At 42.6% G+C, this 25,122-nt stretch overlaps 1 protein-coding gene across 3 annotated transcripts in view; it reads right to left on the bottom strand.

Moving 5' to 3' along the window:
- The window catches only part of LOC138958375 (uncharacterized), a 55,667-nt gene that overhangs the window by 14,879 nt on the left and 15,666 nt on the right, over nucleotides 1–25,122 (bottom strand). Inside the window, exon 1 of one of the 3 annotated variants that reach the window (XM_070329499.1) lies at nucleotides 10,956–12,970. The exons of the other annotated variants lie outside the window; for them this stretch is intronic. Within the exon in view, the coding sequence (XP_070185600.1) occupies nucleotides 10,956–10,994 (39 nt within the window). The 5' untranslated portion in view covers nucleotides 10,995–12,970. Of the gene's footprint in view, nucleotides 1–10,955; nucleotides 12,971–25,122 lie in introns of those variants that run through there. 3 annotated transcript variants of the gene reach the window in all.

The raw sequence follows: 25,122 nt of genomic DNA, 5'->3' as shown, positions 1-25,122 counted from the left end.
GTGCTGAGACGACAAGTCTCGACGGTTATATAATATACAATGAATTACTCACAAGGACATGCGAAAACATCTTATTACGGATCGGCGCCACTAATAGATATGATCGAGAAGTTATGGGATCCCAAACACAACGCAGACAGAGGAGCGTACAGTCACGCACGAGTCAGGCTTTATTTTTTTAAGTCTTTAATCACAAACGGAGCTGACTGTTATAATATACGATGAAAAACTCGCATTCAACGATTAACTACAAGGGAATGTTATTTTCTGCTGAGCATTATCCAAATCATAAACTTTGTATATGATAATAAATGCAAAAACAAAAACAAACAAAACACAGACTCATCAAATTAAATCAACAAACTGACAACAGATGATGCTAAGCTATTTTGGGGGGGGATTGTCTACGAAGTTATTTTTAAAGGGAAAGTCTGGACTTCAGCATGTATTGTATGTGCAATTTCATAGACCAGGCATTAGCATACTGAAAACAGGCGTTGCAGAGTTATTCTCTCTTCGTTTCTTTCAAATTTCAGGTTAGAGAAATATTTGCACTGAGCAAGCGTATTTCTTTTCACCTCGTCTGCAGAACCTTGTTAAGTCATCTCGTCACCGCTCTAATGGCATGCACGCAAACAAAAATCACACTCAGTTGAACTTGGAAATTGCTAATACGTTTTTAATGAACGTCTGCTTTTTCACAGCCTAATTTATGTTTTGTTGCTGTCAGTAATGATTTAAACTTCTCTTTTCAAAGTGGACAAAGAAAGGGTAGGATTTGCGTAATTCTCTCACGAAGTCCGTGAACCTGGTGCAAAAAAGGGAATGCTTACGTAATTACCCTCCGGTACCCAGGAAAACAAAAGAAGAAAACAAACCCACCCGCAAACCCACTCGATTTTCCTATTGACGTAGGCGTCACTGAACGAAGAAGAAAGAGAGTTCAGCAGTTCAAAGTCTTTTGTCGACGAAACTATAGAATTTAGCATTTCAATTGGAGGTGTAATCAACGAAACTACAGAATTTAGCATTTCAATTGGAGGCTTAATCAAGGATTTTTCTTCTTCTCCTAAATCATTGGCTTTGAATTAGTTTTAAGAGGTTGTTCGGTACTTTAAAATCAAAGTCTTTCATGCAAGATTGAACATTCAAGACAGGGAATCATCGTCTGTGTTATGAATCGAGTTTTTAATGCAAAGTATAATCGAGTTTTGATTTTGCGAACTATTACGCACTGTCGATCATCAAAGACACCACTCTGACTGATTAATACCTTTCCATTCTAATCAATCATTGGTGCATACACCTCAGTTATTACATTTTATGAATCACTAAATTAGCAAACAAACACTGCTTTCATATCTAACTCGCGCTTCAAAAACAAGACAATCGATCAAAAAACAATCAACAACAAAAAAAGTGTTGTTGTTTTGTTGTTGTTGTTTTTGTTTATCTCAAAAGCTGTTGGTAGAGTAAAATAAGAGAGAAACAGAGAGATAGCAACAACTCTTTGGAAAAAAGCAGGTCTTAACTTCGAACTACGAGACCATATTAGCAGAAAACACATTTCTTGCCTGACGCACTTACAAGTAAACTATATGTTAAACTAGTACGTTTACGCAACCAAGCACGCTCACACACACGCACTCATAGAAGGATACAACACACTAACTCACACCCACACACACACACACACATAAGAGCTAACGAAGAGCGCTGCTGCGACGCGGGCGCAGGTAAAAAGCCAAGTGAGCGGCCCACTGCTGGTCAGTCAACATACCTGACATCAGCTCACAATTTAAGACAAAAATGCACCATAAAAGCATGCAGACCGAGGGGTTGTGGCTGGTGGTACCCACCAGCCACAGGCACAGTAAAACAAGTGTTTAAATTATATTTATACCAAATAACACGACTAAAAGAACTTTAAAGTTTGTTTGCATATATATACGAACGCTTCAAAAGTTTTTCTTCAAATAATTATACCAGTGGCACTTACTCGTACATACGCTGTATACACGGTAACACCTCTTCTATGTATATGTCTACGTTCACACAAAGTAAAGGGTCAGTCTTCAAACCAATGAGAACAAAGAGAGTTTACGGAACAAAAACCTACTTTCAACAATTTATGGAAAAAAACACACACACAAATACACACTTTCACTGTTAAGCCAAGAACACAACAACAACACACCGATTTCATTGTCAATCGCATTTCGAGTTCTGAGAAACGGCCTTCTTGTATTCAAGAACATCAAAACCAAATTTATGAAGAAAAGGTCCTCGGATTTAAAGTCAGTCAAGGAAACCAAACAAATAGCTAACATGGAGCACAAAAACCTGTAAATTCAACCATGCGAATCAAACACCAATAAAAATGCTATCACGTAAGCATATTTAGCACCTGCATGACCTATTTACAACAAAGAATGCGATTCGAGGCTTGCGAATTGGGAACCATTCTTTCTGAGAAGTGTATCGTTACCTATTAAGGCTCAGCAAAAAGGGGTCACATATTTTTACAAAAAGCTGTTTGATTGTCCATTGGAACGTTATAGGAGCAACAAGAGGTGTGTGCGTGTTTAGTTGCGATCATCTCCTCCGAAAGCGGCGTATGGCTGCCTTAATGGCGGGGTAAAAACGGTCATACACGTAAAATTCCTCTCGTGCAAAAAACACGAGTGTACGTGGGAGTTTCAGCCCACGAACGCAGAAGAAGAAGAAGAAGAAGTTGCGATCATCAAACTGCACATCTGGCGCAGCGGTGACATCGGAATGGGACATGGATACCGTATCTGAGTCTGAAGAGAAAGTCGACTCGAGCTTCACAAGACCAGTGTGTATTACAATCTTCTAAATGATCGAACGTGTAGCAAAGACCTGCACGTGTACGTGTAGATATTGCGTCACCCGTCACTCACTTTTTTCTCCCAAGTTCCAAATGCATGTATACGTTGTTTTGCTCCCACCAAGACTGCAGATCTTGGCAAATGCGTGACGTAAAAAACTAGATTTGATGACGTTACACGTTCCCGTACACGTCCTGAAAAGTGCTGATCTAGATCTTGCTATTACCTACCCACGAACATATGAACAGACATGAACTGCTTATGACCTACCTCACACATTGTGAGGAAATACCCAGTCACATTATCCTGTAGCCGAATAACTATAAATCTTGGTGAAGATGCCCATAAAATCACACGTTCAGCCAATACTGCGCCCCTCTCACTCCTGGCTCGAATGAGGGATAAAATCCTCAACGAGAGCAGACATGCCCTCGATTTTTCCTGGCAAAGGAATCAGGAGAGGGGCAATTCAGTACAGTTATACGTCTGTGTATAACGTCACCTGCTTGTTTGCTTAAGTCCATGCTGTTGACAAGGAGCCAGCCAAGTTCTTGTCCATCAAATCAAAAAAGTCAGGTCTCGAACCCATGTCTTATCCCTATCCTTTCCCCATCAGACTTGGATTAGCAAAAGTCGGTCAAGTTGTCAATGTATCAGCCATTTCATTTGAAAGAAATGAATAAATGAATTTGACTGTAAAAACCTAAACAAACATTCTTCTTACTGTGTTTTTCTTCTCTCTAAGCACTGCGTAATCGATGCTACGAGGTATAAATAGGGGTCTCTGCTGCCAGTGAATGTCTTATTTTGGGGCTTGGGCTAGTACACTTATAACGATTACGATTGTACGTCTTCTATTTTGGGGGGGGGGGGGGGGGGGTCAGGGCTAGCTAATGCATTGACCATTCAGACCATAAATGTATATATACCGGCTGACCGGCCCATCAAAAATTAAAGCGTCCATTCTTGTACATTTACCCTACCATTCCGCTATGCTCCTCCCAGTTCTATATCGGGTGTGCGACGACATTGGCAATCATTGAGTTAAGAAGGGCCAACAGATAAATGTCGATCATGCCTGGCGGGACACAGAAAGACCAAGCTCGTTCCCACAGACATAAAAAGAGTACTCTTTCTATGTCTGTGGCTCGTACCACTTTCTTAACGCAAAGTCTATGTTGACTGAAAATTGTCCAGGAAGAGATTTGCGTGGAAAACACGTGTGTTGTTGTTGGTGGTGGTGGTTGTGCTGGTGTTGTTGTTGTTGTTGTTGTTGTTGTTGTTGTTGTTGTTGTCGGTGTTACCCTGCCATGCGAGCAGCATGATGCCGCCTTCGATGATGTGCCTGCTTATAAATATCTGTGTGTTTCCAAGACTCTGGATTTTTTTCTGGAAACTCGGGGATCTTTAACGTGCGCATCAGTCTTTTTGCATGCACAAGGGTGGTTCGTCTGCTTAGAACCAGCACTAAACGTTGACTGAGAAATAAAACACTCGCTGAACCTGGGCCTCGAACCCACACCGATAGTGGTGAACTGGTTACAATGCCAGCGCACTGCTTACTAAGCTATGGACCCCCCCCCCCAAAAAAAAAAAAAAAAAAAAAAGAGCAGTCAAGTCGTTTCCTAATGCAAGAAGAAAAAAATCAAAAACGCACCTGCAGTCGGAAAGTGCTGCTCAAACACTCCACTCTACTCCACTTCGAGATAAAACCACACGCACACACGCGCGCGCGCGCGCATAACACACACTTCAAGCACACACATTAATTGCCTTTATTTCTACTTCAAAACAACGGTTCTAATCTTCTGAAGACGTGACAGGAGAGCTCTCTCAAGAGCAAAACTTATCGCAACCGATCAAGGTCGAGGGTTCGAATCCCGGCCGCGGCCGCCTGGTGGGTTAAGAGTGGAGATTTTTCCGATCTCCCAGGTCAACTTGTGTGCAGACCTGCTAGTGACTTATCCCCCTTCGTGTGTACACGCAACCACAAGACCAAGTGCGCACGGAAAAGATCCTGTCATCCATGTCAGAGTTCGGTGGGTTATGGAAACACGAAAATACCCAGCATGCTTCCTCCGAAAGCGGCGTGTCGCTGCCTAAATGGCGGGGTAAAAACGGTCATACACGTAAAATTCCACTCGTGTAAAAACACGAGTGTACATGGGAGTTTCAGCCCACAAACGCAGAAGAAGATCGCAACCGATCAAGGTCAAGGAAGAAGCATCAAGCGGTCATGAACGTTTTACGTACGTACCCGTCATTATGTATTACACGAGAGAACATAAATTATTCGCCGAAATCCACATTTTAGCGGACGTATCGGATATAAGAACACTTGAACAGGAACAGGAGCAGTCTTCGTGCAATACATGAAAACAACATTAACCCTTGTCATTAGGGTCCCATACTTCCTTCTATATCCCCCGCTTCGGGAAAATATTAACCTGCTCTCCAACAATAACAAAAACAAACAAAAACAAGAGGCGAAGCCTTCAAGGCTCACGTAAGAAATCGACAAACAGTAACACAAACTCAATCACTCCGTCACACATACACACACACACACAGTAAGCATAGGTGACACTGTGCAAGAAAGCGAGACAGACACGACTGCCAACTAGTCTCGGCCCGCTCAAAATAACAATGACCGAGACATTCCTTCGCGTGACGTCTAACCCTCTTACGCCATAATGTGACGTCTTCAAATGACGAAATGTTAAAGTTTCTACCACAGACATACACACGCACGCACACACGCACATACGCACGCACAGACAGACAAAGTTTAAGTTACGATCGCATAGGCTACACTTCGTGAGCCAAAAACTGCAAGAAAGTTTCAACAGAACGGACAAACCGGTTTTTGACAAGGCGGCTGTACAAACAACTGGCAGGGACCATGGAGCAGGAGCAAAGTGCACCTGTGTAATGCATGGCCGAGTGTAAAGAAAAAAGTCTACTGCATAAGCGGTGCAACTGGTTGTTATTCAAACTCGGAACATGCTCCAACGAGGTGTGAAAGAAAGCAAACAGTGAATTATGCGTACTGTTTACATATATTACACCGCGTACCTTACCCAGTACCTTTAAGGCAATGAGCGGCACTAGAATGACCAAACTGAAACATGGAAAATACATGGAGTAACTTAGTTTTCTGGGTAGTTATAGAAGTGACTTATATAAAGAAATGGAAAAAAAAATTGCGACAATTAAAGGACATAGATTGCCGTCGTTATGGAAACTGGCATACACAGCGCCATATTGGATTTCTAGGAAACGGTTTTGCAGCAACATCATACATCAGAAATGTTTAATATTTGGCACAAAGATACACTAGACTTTTATCTACCATCATATGCATATAGAACGATATTTTGACAAAATTAAATTAATTTTTGAAATAAAGATTAATGAATATGCAGTTAGAAAATCATTCATCCTTATTACAAAAATTCATTTAAATTCAGCTGTAGTCTTTAGTCAAAATATCGTTCTATATGATTGCAGATACACGTCATGTGTAGCCTTGTGCCAAATAGTATGCATGTCTGATGTATGATGTTGCTGTAAAATCGTTTCCTAGAAATCCAATATGGCGGCTGTTTCCATAGCAACGGCAGTCTGTTTCCATTAGTATTTAAATTTTGTCCATTTATTTGTATAAGTCTCTTTAATAACTACCCAGATAACTAGGTTATTTCATGTATTCTCCAAGTTTACTGCCGCTCATTGCCTTAAATTGTTACTCTGATCTATTGTTCTGAGCCCAGTGCCTGGGTATGAAATATCTGCGCAATGAGGTGCTAAAAGGAAATAACTGTCCGGTGTGTATGGGCTGTGAGAGAGTGAATGCCCTTGTTTTAGTGAAACAAACAATCCCCACTTGCTCCCCTTGTGACATTATTCGTATGCCAGTCACTAGCGAGGGTATGTGTCTGAACCACGTGAACAGGCATCCTGACCTCAGGTCAAAATGAGTTCGGCTCATTCTCTCCCTGACAAGATGCCTTGAGTTTCCTTGTCTGGCAAGGAAACCGATTTATTTTTTTATTTTTTTATACATATTTAGAGCGTTTTGTAATGTATTATTGATATAAGCAGATTCGCGATCCTCGATAATAATTTTTCATGGTGTTTTGTAATTTTTAAATGACAAAGGAATTGATATGTAAGACAGTTTCAAGCGAGCTATTTTTCGCGGCTGTATTTACTGTGCAAAAAACTCTAAATATGGCAAAAGTGTCACGTGATAATCAACCGTTTGGTTTCGGCGCTAACTGGAGCAGACGATTTTTTCTGTAACCAGTTGACAGTGATGAAACCATATATTACGGTCTCCTTCCGGCAGCAGTCCCAAAATTTCGACTTGTTTTGACCTTAGAACGATGTCTTTATCATAACTGTGAAGAACAGAACGGAGATCACTGTCGAAGTCGGCCAATCTGCAATCATTTTCGTCTCACGAACACTGATCTCAAATTTAGATCAGTGCTCGCGAAAACCATATGGGAGATAACTCTGTATTTTTGTTTTGATAGATTCGCGTAGGACTGTAGCGTCCGGTCAGGGAGAGAATGAGCCGAACTCATTTTGACCTGAGTTTAGGATGGTGAAGCATGTGTGGATTATTTATCCCTAAGCGCAAGGGTATTCACTGTTTCACAACCCATGCAACCTCGACTGAGTGATTTCCGAACATCGTCTATTGCAACATGATTCATAGCCACCACCAGCTGGGCGTGAAATCCGACGTCACGATCGCGAGAAGCTGGGTACGAAACCGTTGTAAAGCGTCAAAACAATCTATATGACAGTAATCAACCGATCAATATGAGGAGAAGGGGAACAAATATAGAGAAATAAACGGTTGAACATTAAGAACTGAATAGTTAGTTAGTTAGTTAGATAGTTAGATGTTGCTTTTTGGGTCCAGCGGACCATATAGGCCAAATCAGGACCCCTAATAACTGAATGGAAATTGCACTAAAAGAAGAAGAAGAAGACGGAGGAGAACGAAGAGAAAGAGGAAACAAAGAAGAATATTAAGACTAAGATAAGGAAGGAGAACAGGCTGGTACAGACGACAGTGTGAAGTACAAACCCAAGTACAGTCTTGCCAAGTCAGAATTGTTCGGGGAACACATGTGAAGGGCTAGTAATAAAAAGAAAGAGATCAGGAAAGACAACCCGACCTACGCACAGGGGCGGATCTGGGTTTTGAAAGGGGGGGGTGCAAAGTTCTTTTTTTTTGTTTTTTGTATCTTATCAGCGAAGGCGCGAAGCGCCGAACCGATGGCGCGAAGCGCCGAGCATGCTAGGGGGGTCCGGGGGCATGCCCCCCCCGGAATTTTGTTTTTAAAAAGGAAGCAAAATTGTGCAATCTGGTGCAATCTGAGCGTGTAAAGTGCTATTTTCAGGTGATTGTACTTGCCAACAGGTCGACGCCCTGGAGTTTTATATTCACTAAGAAGTGCCTATGTCCTTCGGCAACGCAGATAAACAGGTACACACATAAACACACGCACATAAACACACGCAAACTCGAAGGCACACACACACACACACACACGGTGGCATTCACAAACCCTTCTCTTGCATTGTTCAACACAAACGTTGATCGATATTTAACTGGAATACTAGTTTACGACAGACCATTCCTCTGCTTACAGACAGGTAAAGCGGTTCTTCTCCCTACATCTCAGTGTCAAAACACACACACACACACACACACACACACACACACACACACACACACACACACACACACACACACACACACACACACACATACACATCTCTTGCATTGTTCAACACAAACGTTGATCGATATGTAACTGGAATACTAGTTTACGACAGACCATTCCTCTGCTTACAGACAGGTAAAGCGGTCCTTCTCCCTTCTTCTGTCAACATATTTCCCACACTATACGAGGCACTCACCACCTGTTAGAGACTTATTCTCGAGAATGAAAAGCCGCAGCAATCAGAAAGGATCACACATATCACGGGAAATTAATCAACTGTTTGAGATAATGAGTCAATGACAATGAAAGGATCACAAATTTCACGGTAAATTAGTCAACTATTGAGACAATGAGTCAAGGACTTCAGCCACTGATATACATTTCACAACCGCTGGCTAACATACTTTGTTACACATTCTTGCAATCTCACAACGCATAACAAACATAGGCAAAATATAAACAGCTGTTTTTCCGCATCCCACTATCAGCTGTAAACAACTATTGAAAATAGGACACTTGTACTTACTCACTAAAAAGCCACATTCCACGAAACGTTCTGCGTGTGAAAACAGACACGACACTTGCTACTAAAACTGTGACCCGAGAGGGATTGTTCTCTTGGCGCAGTACGTCCAGTAACCTACATAAGGCCAAAAAAAAATTAGGTCTGTTTACGGTAACATAGGCCAAAAAAATAGGGTCGGTAGGTCGGGATTTTTTTTTTTTCCCCTCCAAAAAACCATATTTTTACGTTATTTTGCAAAAAAAACAAGATTCCCCCCCCAAATGCCAAAAAAAAGTCTAGGGTCGCGCGAAAAAAATAGGGTCGGTCGGGTTACCGTAAACAGACCTATTTTTTTGTTGGCCTAACAATACTCCTTTCAGTTCAATAAACTTGATACGAAGCTATCGCATGACCTTTAACGACATGCTCATTGTCGCAATACAAAAAAAAAAAAAAAATCCCTGCGCTTAGAACTGTACCCACGGAATACGCGCGATATAAGCCTCATATTGATTGATTGATTGAATACGACAGGCCAAAACGACCATGGAGATGTTTTACAGTAAATATTATATTTAAGGACCCAGGACAGCTGGTCCTACATGGACAAATCAAGGGCGAAAGACCAAACCGTTGTGACCAGGGTCACTGTCACAAGATGCGCATCGCGATTAGAGGTCAGGAGTTTATTCAGCTTCTTACTTTCTTTCTCCACAATTCTTCCGGCGATAATGGAGATGATGCGATAGTGAATATCGGGTGAACCACTCAAGGGCGTAAACGTACACTGGTGTTGCTAAGGCTTTTCTTGTAAGATTAGAATCGCGATGAGAGGAAAGAAGTTTACACAGCTTCTTACTTTATTTCTCAACTCTTCGGGGCAAATCCAACCCCATGTAATCCCAAATATTGACCTCCGCGCCCCCCAAAAACACACACACACACACACACACACACACACACACACACACACACACACACACACACACACACACACACCCACCAACGACCACAAACAAACAAACAAACTAAAAATAAACCACCTCCCCCTCCCGCCACCTCAAAAACCAACTTTTATTTTATTTTATTGTTTTACCTACACGCATGATCATCGTCAGTCTCAATCAATATTGCGCTCCATAAGAAAATCAATTAGTTGCTTAAAATCATTCTGAGGACGATAAGGCGAGAAACACTAAAGGAAAAACCCATGCACTGAAAACACTCGTTAAAAGCACAACAATGCGTCCTTCACCATAAATCAATCAGCGGAATCCAGGTGAAGAGATAATCTATATTCACGGTTGCACGGAACGGTCATTGTGCGGGAAACTGCACTGTCGTGTCCACTACAGTGTTGAGTATTATAATGTTAAATCATCATGTTTGTTAGACTACTCAACCTATCACCGATTTTAAGAGTTAAGATATATGTTAATATCTACTAAATCATAAGAGATTTGAGAAACTAACCTTTCTTGTGTGTGCTTATTTGTTTCTTTGATGTAAAAGCAAAAACGGTGACTCTTGGATATAAGGTGTATACCTACCTTTCATGTGTCGCTTCAGTACAGAACTGTGTACTTGTACAGCCATGTTAACTTAATAGTATGAGAGAGAGAGAGAGAGAGAGAGAGAGAGAGAGAGAGAGAGAGAGAGAGAGAGAGAGAGAGATGGGGGCAAAAAGAGAGAGGCAGAGACAGAGAGGCAGAGAGAGAAAGACAGGGACCGAGACAGACAGACAGACAGACAGACAGACAGAGGGAGATCAATAACTTCCAATGAAAATGAGACGATAACAGCATGCACAAATGCATTACAGGTCAGAGAGATCGATTCACTTTGGCTTACCCATTTCCCCCTCCATTCGCCCTTGTTTGTACTTCCCATCGAATCTCGTCTGAAACTCGGTCCCACAAAAGAGGTACGACGTTCACCATGGAAATCCTCTCAGGTGAACGTAGGTTTCCATTGTTGATCGTCCAAAGCAGAAACCATCGTACTCCAAAATGCCTATAGTCTTCGATCACTGTGGGTTACAACATACATTCCTTGCCATGCGAACGACCATGTTGACCATCACAGATGTGTCCAGACGTTGACGTGGAAAGAGAGCAGTGTTCCAGTTGAACACATACTAAAATTCAACAGCCTGACTGCGTCCCGTGCGAAGTGGATTTTTTTCTGCTGCAAAATTGATTTCGCAGGTTGAAACAGAAATCATTTACGAGTTTACTTAACACATCAGCATTTACTATGCCATGGAATTATGCACAGAAAAAGAACTCAAAAGAAAGAACAAAATATAAAATGTTCTTCAAAAACGGCCAGCACGGACACCTTTGGGCATCTTTCCCACTGATTCGTCGTTTAGAAACAAGACAAGAGGACTAAAACCCTTGTCAACTGTTCCGTTTGTCCTTTCAAAGCGACCATCGATAACCTTTGAGAAAAAAGTGTTTGTCAAAGCCACGAAATAACCACCCAATGAATTACAGATGAGAAATAAAGAGTGGATCGGCAACGATATCTATACTACTAACCAGACCAATTCTACTCGAAGCAAGCCCAGGAACCGGCGGGATCGATTCTTTTTATCGATCTCGTCTGGTCTTTTCAAATAGGTTAAATCAACACGGGCGGTTGTGACACCCGAACGTTTTGCATAAACTGTCAAATGTCACGTCGTTCCCATGGTCTCCTTCTCAGTCACTCACTGGTACGGAAAGTAAAGAGGCATGAACATTGAACCACTTAAACTGATATTCACATAGTTTGAATTAAGTATATATCACAAAGAAGATGGTATCCAAAAGCCGAACTGACGACAGCAGATGTTTGAACTGTTATTGCTTCGTCGAATGGCGTAAGTCCTACGTTTCGCACTTAGGCACAACTGTAAGAGCTTTCACAACACTGTCTCATGACTCCATGTATGCCCGAGGGCCTTCTTCCCGTTGACCAACACAGGAAACAGAAACTCTTTTGATTGTTCTCAAACTGTTCACTTTCACCACAGAACGAATACCAGAAACTGTTCTTATCGTTCACAAACTGTATCATACGACCGTCGCATTGTTCACGTTGATCACAGAACGAAAAACACAAACTGTTCCAATCGTTCACAAAGAAAACTGACCCAAACGCGACAAAACTTTTATCTTCCAACTTGCCAGTCAAGCACACGCACCGCACACGATCAAACCCTCACCAACACTGAGCAATCATTACCAGCTATTGTGTTTTCAGCGTTGCAATAGGGTCCGATATTTAGACGAGACAAGTATAATGCCGACGAGTCGAAGACGAGTCGCATTATACTTGTTCGAGTCTAAATATCGGACCCTATTGCTGCGCTGAAAACACAATAGCGATTATATAGCTGTTCTGACCTTGATTTGTTGTTCCAAACTTACAAAAAGACAGTTTTTGCGTCGATGCGTTGATCTCAGGTTTTGATAGCAGACGCCGTTTCTTATGCGCATTAGTTTTGCGCAGGCGCCACACTGACTTTGGAAAAAAAACCTCGATTTGACAACACAGCTGTTAAACAGCTTTTTATTTGTTCATTCGTACACAACAAAAAGAAGTTTGAGTTTTTTTAATTTTGAACAAGACTACTAATGAAGAAGACCAAAACACAACATCAACGGAAAATTAGAAACAACTGAAGAACTAGGATGCAACAAGGGGAGGAGAAGAGAACAGCTAATCCGTACAACGCGAGCAGACGGTAGCGAAGTTTTCAGTTTGGGTGAATGGCATTTATACTTGTCTTGTCATGAAGCGAATTTTTCAACCTCAGTTATAAACGACCACAAGAATGTTAGTGCCATGGGTTGTACATCAATACTTCAGAGGGGAAGTGGGGTATTTAGTGTGGAGTTACGAGATAAGAAAAGCCAAATACGAAAGTTTGTGTCAGTCGGCAACCAAGCTCACACAGGCACACAAAAACGGCTGTTCCGTTTTACTCCCCTGTTTGTACCACATCTTTCGACTTTGGGCATTTTGTAGTGTTTAGGGACAGAAAATAATTGGTTTAGTCCTGTTTCATCGGGAAGTTAGCAGAAAAGGGTATGCTATCGACATTTGTAAAGCTGGAAAACATTCCCGAGAAGAATTTCAAGTTGTCGGTGCCGGTAGGCCTATGCTGTTGTCGATTAAAACACCGTGTGGTACAGATGGGTAAGCCGGAACCATGCGTCTTGGTTATTGCCAATATGCTTTTGGATATTGGCAAAAATGGCCGACTTCCGTAGCATTATGCTTTGATGATCGGAAGAGACCATCCAATCACAGCCCCCGAATTCCCCCACGTGTCCATCAGAATAGCTATATACCCGCACATTGACGATTTAACTTTCCCGTCACAGATTTGTTTCCCTTCTCTTTTCATATCAGGCTTGTCACAAGAAGACCGCCTGGCAGTCTTAGAAACAGCTTGTATAATCACATCCATTCACTGATTCAGCCTGTAAGAACGACTAAAGAGCCGACAATGGCTGAATGTGGGAATTTCAATTACGGCCCGGTCTTTGAGGGGGGTTCCTGGCAGGGTTCCAGCTGGTTCCACATGAACGACTAACGGTAAAGAAGATATAGCGCTGGTACCGCAGTCCAGGTCATTTGTACTTAGATGTGGCATTGCCTTTTTGCTGTTACCGTTATATGGGTACGCCCTTCGCCCTGAAGTAACTGATTTCACTCTACCTCCATTTGCCGGTTGGGCACACCTGAATGTTCATTTGACCGTGACTTATTTCAACTGGGGTCACGCTGTGTTGGTCAGACTACTCTGGAACTTTCATACGTAAGGCTGGGCGGCACACAGCGAGTCGTAGAACTAAACCTGCGTTGAGTCCACTGACAAAGAACGCTAAATGTGGGTGAGGCAGGAGTGGGGTCGGGAGGGGGTCGGTTAAAGGGGGCAGTGTTCCATGTAGGTGAGGGGGCGGAAGGGGGCAAACGTCCGTATGTGTGTGCGTGCGTGTGTGTGACCGATGCCTTCACCCCATGTAGCAAGTTTAAGTAAAAGCCTCCACTGCTCAGAAGAACACGGGTGGGACGATAAACAAAGTGACCTCGTTGAAAGACGAGTGTTCACGACTGATCAAACAATGACAGACCTAACAGCATTCTTGCACGCCACCAGACAGATTTGAAGTCATATCACGTTCAGCGTTTTCCAGCCGGGTACGGAAATGATTAAATCGAGAGAAGAATTGAAACAAAATACACATGCAACACAATCAGAAATTAGTGAATATTGACAAACACACAGCCAGACCAGCCAAAAAAACACTCACATAAAGAAAAACAAACAAAACCCCGCACAAATGCCTGGCCTCGATTACCAAAAATTGTACCCGCAAACTGTTGCTGTACACCTGAACGCAGTAGCGAACCCTTATTCAAGAAAATATCGATAATTCCTAGGCCTTTACAGACTCCGAGGCTATTGCTATGCTTAGCTGACTTGGTTTTTCAGTCCCCAGAACTCTCTCTCTCTCTCTCTCTGTCTCTGTCTCTGTCTCTCTCTCTCTCTCTCTCTCTCTCTCTCTGTGTCTGTCTCTCTCTCTCTCTCTGTCTCTGTCTCTCTCTGTCTCTCTCTCTCTCTCTCTGTTTTTTACATTTTTACAAATCACGGGTTAACGCCCTGGGCGTCAACAATCCAAAAATTAAATTCTCGTGTCTTTTCGTACTGTAAAAACCCGGTAAGACAATGTACAACTACAATGTACCCGGTAAACTGCGCTGTACAACCTGCCACTTTTGCACCCAATCAGCATGAGTCATGTGTGCGACAAGGGGTTACTGGATAGATAAATGACACACTTCCTTTGTGGCTGTGGCCAACACCTGCAATCACTGAAGCTGATAAAGACAGTTTGTCTACCCCTCGTACGCACTTGTATCCGGGAAGACCTGGTTATAATACGAAATCAGCAGGATTATTAATCTCAACACACGCGTCCGGCCTAAACTCGATCTGCTCTTGATGTCGACTAGGGAAACTCGACAATGAAGTTGACGAGTCAGAAAAAACAAGCAACAACAATCTCGAAAACGTAGTCTGTTTTCTGCGGTGAACCTCTCTCTATTGTTTATAGTCATACATACATGTATATGTTCTACATTTACTCCTTCCAAATTGACGTGAGTATGAAGGACTTGCTATTGCATCCTTTTTTATATTTAGTCAAGTTTTGACTAAATATTTTAACATCGAGGGGGAATCGAAACGAGGGTCGTGGTGTATGTGCGTGTGTGCGTGTGTGCGTGTGTGTGTGCGTGTGTGTGTGTGTGTGTAGAGCGATTCAGACTAAACTACTGGACCGATCTTTATGAAATTTGACATGAGAGTTCCTGGGTATGAAATCCCCGAACTTTTTTTTCATTTTTTTGATAAATGTCTTTGATGACGTCATATCCGGCTTTTCGTGAAAGTTGAGGCGGCACTGTCACGCCCTCATTTTTCAACCAAATTGGTTGAAATTTTGGTCAAGTAATCTTCGACGAAGCCCGGGGTTCGGTATTGCATTTCAGCTTGGTGGCTTAAAAATTAATTGATGACTTTGGTCATTAAAAATCTGAAAATTGTAAAAAAAAATAAAAATTTATAAAACGATCCAAATTTACGTTTATCTTATTCTCCATCATTTGCTGATTCCAAAAACATATAAATATGTTATATTCGGATTAAAAACAAGCTCTGAAAATTAAATATATAAAAATTATTATCAAAATTAAATTGTCCAAATCAATTTAAAAACACTTTCATCTTATTCCTTGTCGGTTCCTGATTCCAAAAACATATAGATATGATATGTTTGGATTAAAAACACGCTCAGAAAGTTAAAACGAAGCCGAGAGGTACAGAAAAGCGTGCTATCCTTCTTAGCGCAACTACTACCCCGCTCTTCTTGTCAATTTCACTGCCTTTGCCATGAGCGGTGGCCTGACGATGCTACGAGTAAAATGGCATTGCGTTCAGTTTCATTCTGTGAGTTCGACAGCTACTTGACTAAATATTGTATTTTCGCCTTACGCGACTTGTTTAATTTTATTTCAGAACAGGATCATCAAATCTGCAAACGTCAAATATAACAACTCCATGACGACCAACAATTCCACATTATACTTTTCACACGTGAAACACAACACTCAAATCATCGAGGTTAATTGCTTTGTTTTTCAACCACATTCGAAAAAATATTGAAAATCATAGCGTGTATCCACTGCTGACTGTCACTAACAGTCAGTACAAACACATTTCGTCGTTGCTTCAGACGTTCTGTGTTACATAACAAATGGACGTCGTTGCTGTCCAACACAAAAGGGTAAAGACAATGGAGCGTCACGCACGTAACTGAAAGACAATGAAAGCCCATTGATTTCTAAGTCAAGCCCGTTGCTTTCTAGTTTCGTCAGTCAATGCAGAAGCTTAGCAACTAAAAAAGGGGGTCGCTGATTTTGCAATCACGCATCTCACAGTTCTGGCTATTGCAACATGTTCCGTGACGACAGCCAAAATAAAGGCTCTCGCGGGGTTGCTAATGCATTTGTACCCACAGGTAGAGGCGGCCACAGTTACAATAGTCTATGTCTGTATTCTGCAGAGAAAAAAAGATGTTGCGCGCACCACACACACACACACACACACACACACACACACACACACACACACACACACAGACAGACACAGACACAGACACTGACACACAACACAAAACACACACACACACACACACACACACACACACAAACACAACAACACACATCGTCAAATGTGACCCTCCACCACGAAATGAGTCGCATGTCACCTCGCGCGGTTCTGCGCTAGGCTTAACATAAGTCCGGGGAGTGTCTGGTAACAGTGTGAGGGTCACCTTAGTCACAGGCTTATAACTCAAACAGTTTTTGCTCTTTTTTAAAACGGGTTTCACCACTGGATAGAGCATAAAAAGCTCTTTAGGAAAATGTAAAAATATGAAAATCATGCAAAGGTGACATGCGACTCATCCCGTGGTGGAGGGTCACAAATGGGATCAAGACAGACCGTTGCTGCCTCTTCTCTCCCTCGAAGAAGAAATGTATAAGCCGGGATACCATTTTAAGTCCCACAATCAGAAAGACCGTCCCGTTTAAGCCAGCACCTCCAGAGAGATAGAGCGAACAGGGCTTTGTCAATACAGAGCCTGAGTGGGACTCAGTCTCACGGGGCCATAGAGGATCACTGATCCATAGGGAAAATTCTTTTCGCGACAGATTGTAAAAGTAAATTTTAAGGGGCTTATTGTCCGTCAGGTCTTAATTGCCTATATTGGACATGAATTGGTTTATACGATTCGAGTTTTACGCCCTCACGGCTTTTTGATGTTTGCGTGTTTAGGTGGTATCAGCCATCTGCACTTATGGTAGAATGACCAAGATCTTTAACGTGCCATTGTGGTGACACGGGGGTGGGAGATGGATACCGTCTCTGGGTCTGCACATAAAGTTGACCCGTGTCCGTCCCGGCCCGGATTCGAACCAGCGACCTCTCGTTCACAAGTCCAGTGCTCTACCACCTGAGCTACCCGGGCCCCCGCGACAGGTTGATAACCCCACGATAATTATGTGGCTTCCTGGGCTGAGGTGCACGAAGCGAAGTTGGGTGGCAGCGAAGTTGGGTGCCACCCAAGTAGGTTGGAGCCAGCCGCGGGGTCTGATTGGTTAAAATCACCACAAGTCTCAATGTCAACCAGTCAAACCCCGCGGCTAGCTCCCACCAACTTGGGTGGCACCCACTTTTGCTTCGTGCACCTCAGCACAGGAAACTGGCCAGGTTGAAACTTGAAGAGGGAGCGAGATATCAAATGGTGAAATGTAACCACTGAGGGCAAGTTGCAACTCAAGTTTCTGGTATCCTCTTCCCCACCCCTTTTCTGTCACAAGAGCCCATTTTGATAGTGTTCGATTACGCTATTTGCAAGGACGTTTGGGAAAGGTGTGATGTGTAGAAGAAATAGAACAATAAACACCGAACAAACAAACTCCTACTATAGTATTCGGTAATCTTGAACTTTAGCGTCGTAAACTGATTCAGGCAATCCAGTGCCATTATTGCGTATTATCATAAAAGCCCCTTTTAGCAAGCAAAGCATGACTCCTGTGACATTAATTCACGGATTGAGCTCCGAAAGTGAGCAACATTTGGTCATTTGTGTCGAAGGTTGAAGAAAATGCATGCACTGGCCTAAGCCATCATTGTTGTCTCCCTTTAGCTGTCAGTTTCGCTCTTAAAATGGCCGCGCGATGTTATCCTTCTGAACAAGATGTACATTTTATGAGACGCATAGATCTGTTCTTTTCAATTCGTGACAGGAATGTCAATTCAAGTGACTTTAATAATTATGCTTTAAAAAGTTATGCGAATTCAGAGGATCAGATTGCAGCAGCCAGTTTACAACGCTAAAAGGCAAGACTAACGCAGTACTTAATCAAAACGTGTCTGTTTGCTCAGTCACCCGTGCCCGTCTGTCGCACGAGCAGAAAGACATATAATGGTTGTTACTTGCCAAGTCGGGCACTCAATCGTCACGTCGTCGGGCTATTAGGCATTTGGGCCAAAATAGCCACAGTTTGCAGAGATTTGGCCGTCAGTTCCAAGGACGAAACTTGATCAAGTCAAGATTCAACGGCTACTTGCGAAAGGGCGGCGCCATCTTATCAGTACAGGCACACTTTTAGAATAAAAACAACAAGAATTGTAGGTTATGGAACGTTTAGTTATTGAGAAAAAAAACCGTCACATAACGTAAATGAAAAGTATTGTTTTGTCAATACTGAAACGTTCTGATAAACTACAATTCTTTTTTTTTTTTTTTGGAAGACACACTACGACATGAGCTCTGTATCAAACTTCAAAAGGCTGTGCTTGACTTTGGCAAAATTAACCACAACCACAACAACATGAAAAAAAGTTGAATCAACAGTTCTTGCAGACCCAAGGGTCAGTAAAGTTGTAAGACGACGCCCTGGAAAGTCTTTACATGGGCATTGTGATTTACTATCAGAGGGAAATGGACAATCCATGCCAGTTATATTGCTCTTTCCATGCATAGAGGTGGCGTAACAAACAAAATAAAACAACAATAAAAAGGCTAGACTTTGCGCTGTACACATTTAAGAGAAAAAAGAACGGCATGAGAGAAAGAACGCATTGCCAGCGTTTTATGATCAGAAACACCACCGAATAAGTGCCAGAACAAACAGAGAGAGAAAGAAAGAGAGAGAGAGAGAGAGCGTACTCAAAAGCTTAATGCCACAGGAACTGAATTAGTTAAACAGATCGTCAATGGAAGGACCGAATATACAGTTGGTTCGTCCATTGGATCGACTAATGAAAGTCAAACTTTGGCTAACATGAATAATACATCCCCGTCAAATGAAATCAACACTGCTGACGTGCTCTGCAAAGAATGGGGTAATGGGAAATTTGTTAATTTGACTCAGTACGCATATCCATGCCAACAACCCTTATTTTATATGCATTTTTCAATTATATATTCAGCGAACTACTGCTTATTTGCCACTGGATTACAGTTTACAATGTACTATGTATATTCTTTTTGTATGCGCTAACCACCTTAAATTCATCTTTCATATGTACCTACCATTCTTTCGTCCCACCTCCACCCTCCCCCTCTTCCTCCTGCTAGCATTTTCCTGTTCTTTTTGGTTTGCTTCAACTATGCTGTTGACCTAGATAGTTCCATAGTTTATAAGTAATGTTTGTCCGGCATCATATTTTTGTTAATTTGTAACTACGTAGGGCGCGTAATATAAGCGTTCGCTTGAGTTCGTGTCCCTATTGTTTATCGTTGTATTGTTGTACCATGTTTGATTTAATAAAACATTGTTTAAACCAAAGGAGAAGGCGGGAATGGGGTGGTGGGAAAGGAGAAGGCGGGAATGGGGTGGTGGATGATATATTTGTACAGCGATTGGGAAATCACGATTTCGGATAGTGTACATTCTTTACGAACAGGAGCCGACAAACACACTCAATAATCAAACCGTAGTTTATGTAAATGTTTAGAATCTAATGATGAAACGTTTTACAATAATGAATACACGCTCTAAATATAAAAATACAACCAAAGCGAGACTTTCAGTCATGCGGAACTATAACTCTGGCATTAGGGAGAATAAGATTAAGAAGCACCAATCTATTTCTGTCTTTTCAACATGGGTCCTTTATCTGTCGATGAACCTTGGGAATTCAGCAAGTACACTCGTAAATTATGAAACTAAATCACAAAGACAACTCAGAGTTCGCGGTAATATCAAGCAGTAGTATTAGGACTGAATACACATTAAATGTTTGAGCGAGATTTGAGTGGATGTAGGAAGCATGACGTAGAAGAGAAGGAGGTGTGTGTGTGTGTGTGGGGGGGGGGGGGGCGTTATTAGGAGAGGATTGTGTAGGGCCTGGGGGAGAGGGGTTGGGGGGGGGGGGGGGAAGGTGTGAGAGAGGGAGGCGGCACGTGGGCTGGTGACCACACATACTGCATGAATCAAGCTAGCCAAACAGAACAGAACCGACAACTATGATTAATCACGCAGAACCAAACCAACAGACAAATCCAGACACGCTGGGAAAGGTGCTGAAATTTCACAACAAAACTTGTCTCAAGACCGGAATGCGAGCAGTGGCAAGAAACATGTCTGATCTGATCAATATCTGTCAACAGGCTCCAATCATGATCCGTGAAGTCAGGCCAAGCGGAACAGTTCGAGAACTATCTCAAATACAGAATATACCCCCCCCCCCCCCCCCGTCTCCCCTGACATCGTTTCCGGTAGTGAACTGTAAATACTGTACATACATCACCAAAACGGAAATAATCGATCTTGCTTCACGCAGATTCTCTGTATGTATGGCCTGAGTTTTGTTTAAGCACACAATTTCACATTATTCCCAGGGTCCCTTATTTGACATGGTCGATTTCTCAGCATACAATACACATTCACAGTACTAGTATTCCTAATAGTTCTACTTCCGAGAGCCTCTCACTAATTGTGTCTGCCTCTTCCACACATCTATTAGTATACAAATACACATTATTCCTAATAGTTCCCAGAGTCTATAAGTGTATCTGGCACTACTCAGTGACCCGTAGCCATAGGCAGTGTGCTGCCAAACAATGTTTTTTTCCGCGAACGCTGTAATGAACAGCTCTGGTTTTTGCCCTCGTCAGGCCTCGACTGTCGCAGTCTGGAAGCAACGCCAGAGTTTTCCTGCTAATGTAAGAGAGGTGTGTCCCTGGTCGTCGGCGGCCGGTGTGTGTCGACATGTATTGCGCGAAGTTACCTTTCAGTTATTCTGCATTGGGCGATTGTTTTTACAGTCCCCAGGCCAACCGATCGAGGCGTTTTTGTTTTGTTTGTGTATGGCTTGGAGTCCGACTGTCTGTACACTCCTTTCATTTAGAGCTTTTGTGATCCAAGTGATTGTTTCTCTTCCCTCCCTCCTACATACATGTCAATGTTATTGGGCTGACAACATTTTTTTGGACCAAAGTGGCTATCTTTCTTCCCTCCCCGGGCCCCTACTGTATGTACATGTCAATGTTATTGGGCTGACAACAGCTTTTTATAATTAAGTGGCTATCATTCTTCCCTCCCTCATGTATGTTAATGTGATTGGTCGTATAGCGTTCGCGTTCTTGGTACGCAGCATGCCTCCTGACAGGTTGGTCCGGTGTCAGAATAATGTGACTGGGTGAGACATGAAGCCTGTGCTGCGACTTCTGTCTTGTGTGTGGCGCACGTTATATGTCAAAGCAGCACCGCCCTGATATGGCCCTTCGTGGTCAGTGGAAGTGCAATGTGGAAACCCACTTGACTTGGACAGAATATTGCGAGTCAACGTCAGTGGACACGGTGAAGCGATTTAGGAGGGGGGGGGGGGGGTAGGTGTTATAAGCTAATAGCAAGCATGCCTGATTGAGATAAGAAGTTGTATCTCAAGTTTTTTTTAGCCAGGAAGCACGGTGTTTTCTTGGTCTGCAACTCAAAAGCCATAGTTAGTTTCGTATTCAATATCGCTTTCATTTGTGCTCGCGGGAGGAAAGGGGGGGGGGGGGAGGGGGGGCAAAGCAAACACATGCTTTTGAATAACATTGAAATAAGATTATCTCTTTCTCTGACTTCCCATTTCTCTGGGTCACGTACTTGCATGCCCCCCTCCCCCCCCTCCCCCTGCGCCCTTCTCTCGACATTTTCCGTTAAAAAAAAGCAAGTGCATATGGAGCGTTTTAGACACGAATTCTTGTTTTAAAAAGTTTTGAAGATCAGGCTATTATTCTCAAAAAGGGGGAATTTTACGACCTAAAATTGGAAACTTCGTGTAAACGCGTTCATTAACAAAGTGAGGCTATAAAAATGCAAGGTGCCCCCCCGTGTGCTTGCAATCACCCATCACTCCCACTCACGGTCAGTACTACTGGGGCCCTTTACTCCCATCAAGTCGTTGTCCACATTCTAGTCTAATGGCCTTTTTCTGCGCTGAATGATCGCCTTGGAAGAGGAAACTCAGAACGCATGCAGTTGTGCCTGCAAGAAACGCACACGCACAAACGATCCAAACATCGCGACTTGTCTCACGTGTACACGCTACCCGTCAGTCCCACTCAAAGTCATTAAAAGGATCCGTTACACGCATCAAAGCGTTGTCCACATGGATTCAAGCCCAATGGCTTTTTTCGTGCTGTATTTCCCCTCTCGTTCGGACACTCGGAGTTCATGCCGTTATGACAACAACAACAACAACAACAACAACAACAACAACAACAACAACAACAACAACAACAACCGCAAAAAGGAAGCTTTATCAACACCGTGCTTGCCTCATGTGTACACGCACCGCATCACACTCATCTACGGTCATTACTGGTCCGTTTATACCCATCAAGTCGTTGTCCTAATGTATTCAAATCTTAAAAAAATTCAACGCCTCGTTTTTCGTTAGGACAACAACAAAACGGAACACACACACACACACACACACACACACACACACACACACACACACACACACACACACACACACACACACAACTACGTTGTATGCTAGTCAGCGAGCTGAGGGATAATGAGTGGTGTGTTAATACTGTTGAAGCAGGTTTTTAATCAAGAGTCGTTAGATACAGACACTATCATACGCAAAAAGGAAGCTTTATAAACGCCATGCTTGTCTCACGTGCACGCGCAGCTTATTACTCCCCCTCTAGTCATTACTGGGACCGTTTACACCCATCAAGTCGTTGTTCGCAATCTAAATTTAGTTTAAACGCTTTTTCCACGCTTCATTTACTTTTTTGATGCGGAAACCCCGATTGCATGCAGTCAGTTACAACACAACAGAAATGGGTCTGATGATAAATCGGTGACCGAGAGTGCGGGTTTATACCGAGCAGCGTGTGCTTTCGTTGACAATGATCAATGATCATCAGATTTTGATTGCTAATATTAATGATGCGGAACTTCTATAGAATATTTCAAAAGCTAAACGTGCGTTGGAATATAGAACCGTTTGACTGCGTTGTGGCCATGAATAAACAGCTGCTGAACATAATCAGAATCCTTCAGAGGGAAATTGAGTGACTTGCACTCAACGTTTACAAGACATTAAATATAATGTCGGATGATTATGCACATGCATACTGAGTTTGAAATTCATGCCGTATCGTGATACCACAAAAAGTCTCAAGAAAACGTACGAAATGAAAGAAAGAAAGAGAGAAAAGTGTAAAGAGACGGTAAAACCGACACCGCCGAAATCACTGGGCCTCCTGGGGACCAACAGTTATGTTCAAATATATCCCAATTAACTTAATTAACGACATCTACGCCCCTGTGTACCAATCAGCCAGCTCAAGGCTAGATGTACAATCAAAGACGTTTCTGTATGGATGGAGCCGGTTCGGAACCGAGAGCAGTCAGATACTGACATGATGGGGCGGGGGTATAGCTCAGTTGGTAGCGCGCTGGATTTGTATTCAGTTGGCCGCTGTCAGCGCGAGTTCGATCCCAGGTTCGGCGGAAATTTATTTCACAGAGTCAACTTTGTGTGCAGACTCTCTTCGGTGTCCGAACCACCACCCGTGTATACTACATTGGGTGTGCACGTTAAAGATCCCACGATTGACAAAAGGGTCTTTCCTGGCAAAATTGCTTAGGCACAGTTAATAATTGTCTACCATACCCGTGTGACTTGGAATAAGGCCGTGAAAGGTAAATATGCGCCGACATGGCTGCAATCTACTGGCCGTATAAAATTTCATCTCACACGGCATCACTGCAGAGCGCCTAGAACTGTACCCACGGAATATGCGCGATATAAGCCTCATTGATTGATTGATGATTATGTCGATGAATGTGTAAGTAATTGATCTAGGCCCTAATTAGTTTAATCACTGACAGTGGGGACTTCGCGTGAACAGTGCTGCTATGTTATGAGCTTGCATATAAAATGTACATATATATAATAAATACCGGTCTGATTAAACTGACTTAGGTCCTTCGGTTTACTCTCGGAAACATTATAACTGCGTCTTTAAGCGCTGTTACTTTTCATCTCTAAATCGTGACAATGATGGACGTCACGCTATTTTCGTTTGTCAGGCTTTACGGTAGTGATTATATTTTTGGAGATGGGATATGTGTATAATCTAGATTTCTTTGTTTGAATACTCGGTTATTAATAACTGCAAGTAAGAGCCCGTAAATGTACCAGTTTATAACTTTACATGTGAAAAGATCACAGCTTTACCGGATATTATGTCCTGGGTTGACCGCCCACTAAATCTGATTTGGCTTCGGTTTCAGATTAGTAAATCCGAAGTCACCCGGCCGCGGATATTAATACTTGATCGCCTACAAAATCTGATTTGGAATAGCGTTCAAAGTATAGTTAATCCGAAGTCACCCAGCCGCGGATATTAATACAACTTGATTGCCTACAGAA

The sequence above is a fragment of the Littorina saxatilis genome, linkage group LG2, assembly GCF_037325665.1.
Source record: "Littorina saxatilis isolate snail1 linkage group LG2, US_GU_Lsax_2.0, whole genome shotgun sequence".
NCBI lineage: Eukaryota > Metazoa > Mollusca > Gastropoda > Littorinimorpha > Littorinidae > Littorina > Littorina saxatilis.
This window is presented reverse-complemented; position numbering and strand designations above follow the sequence as displayed.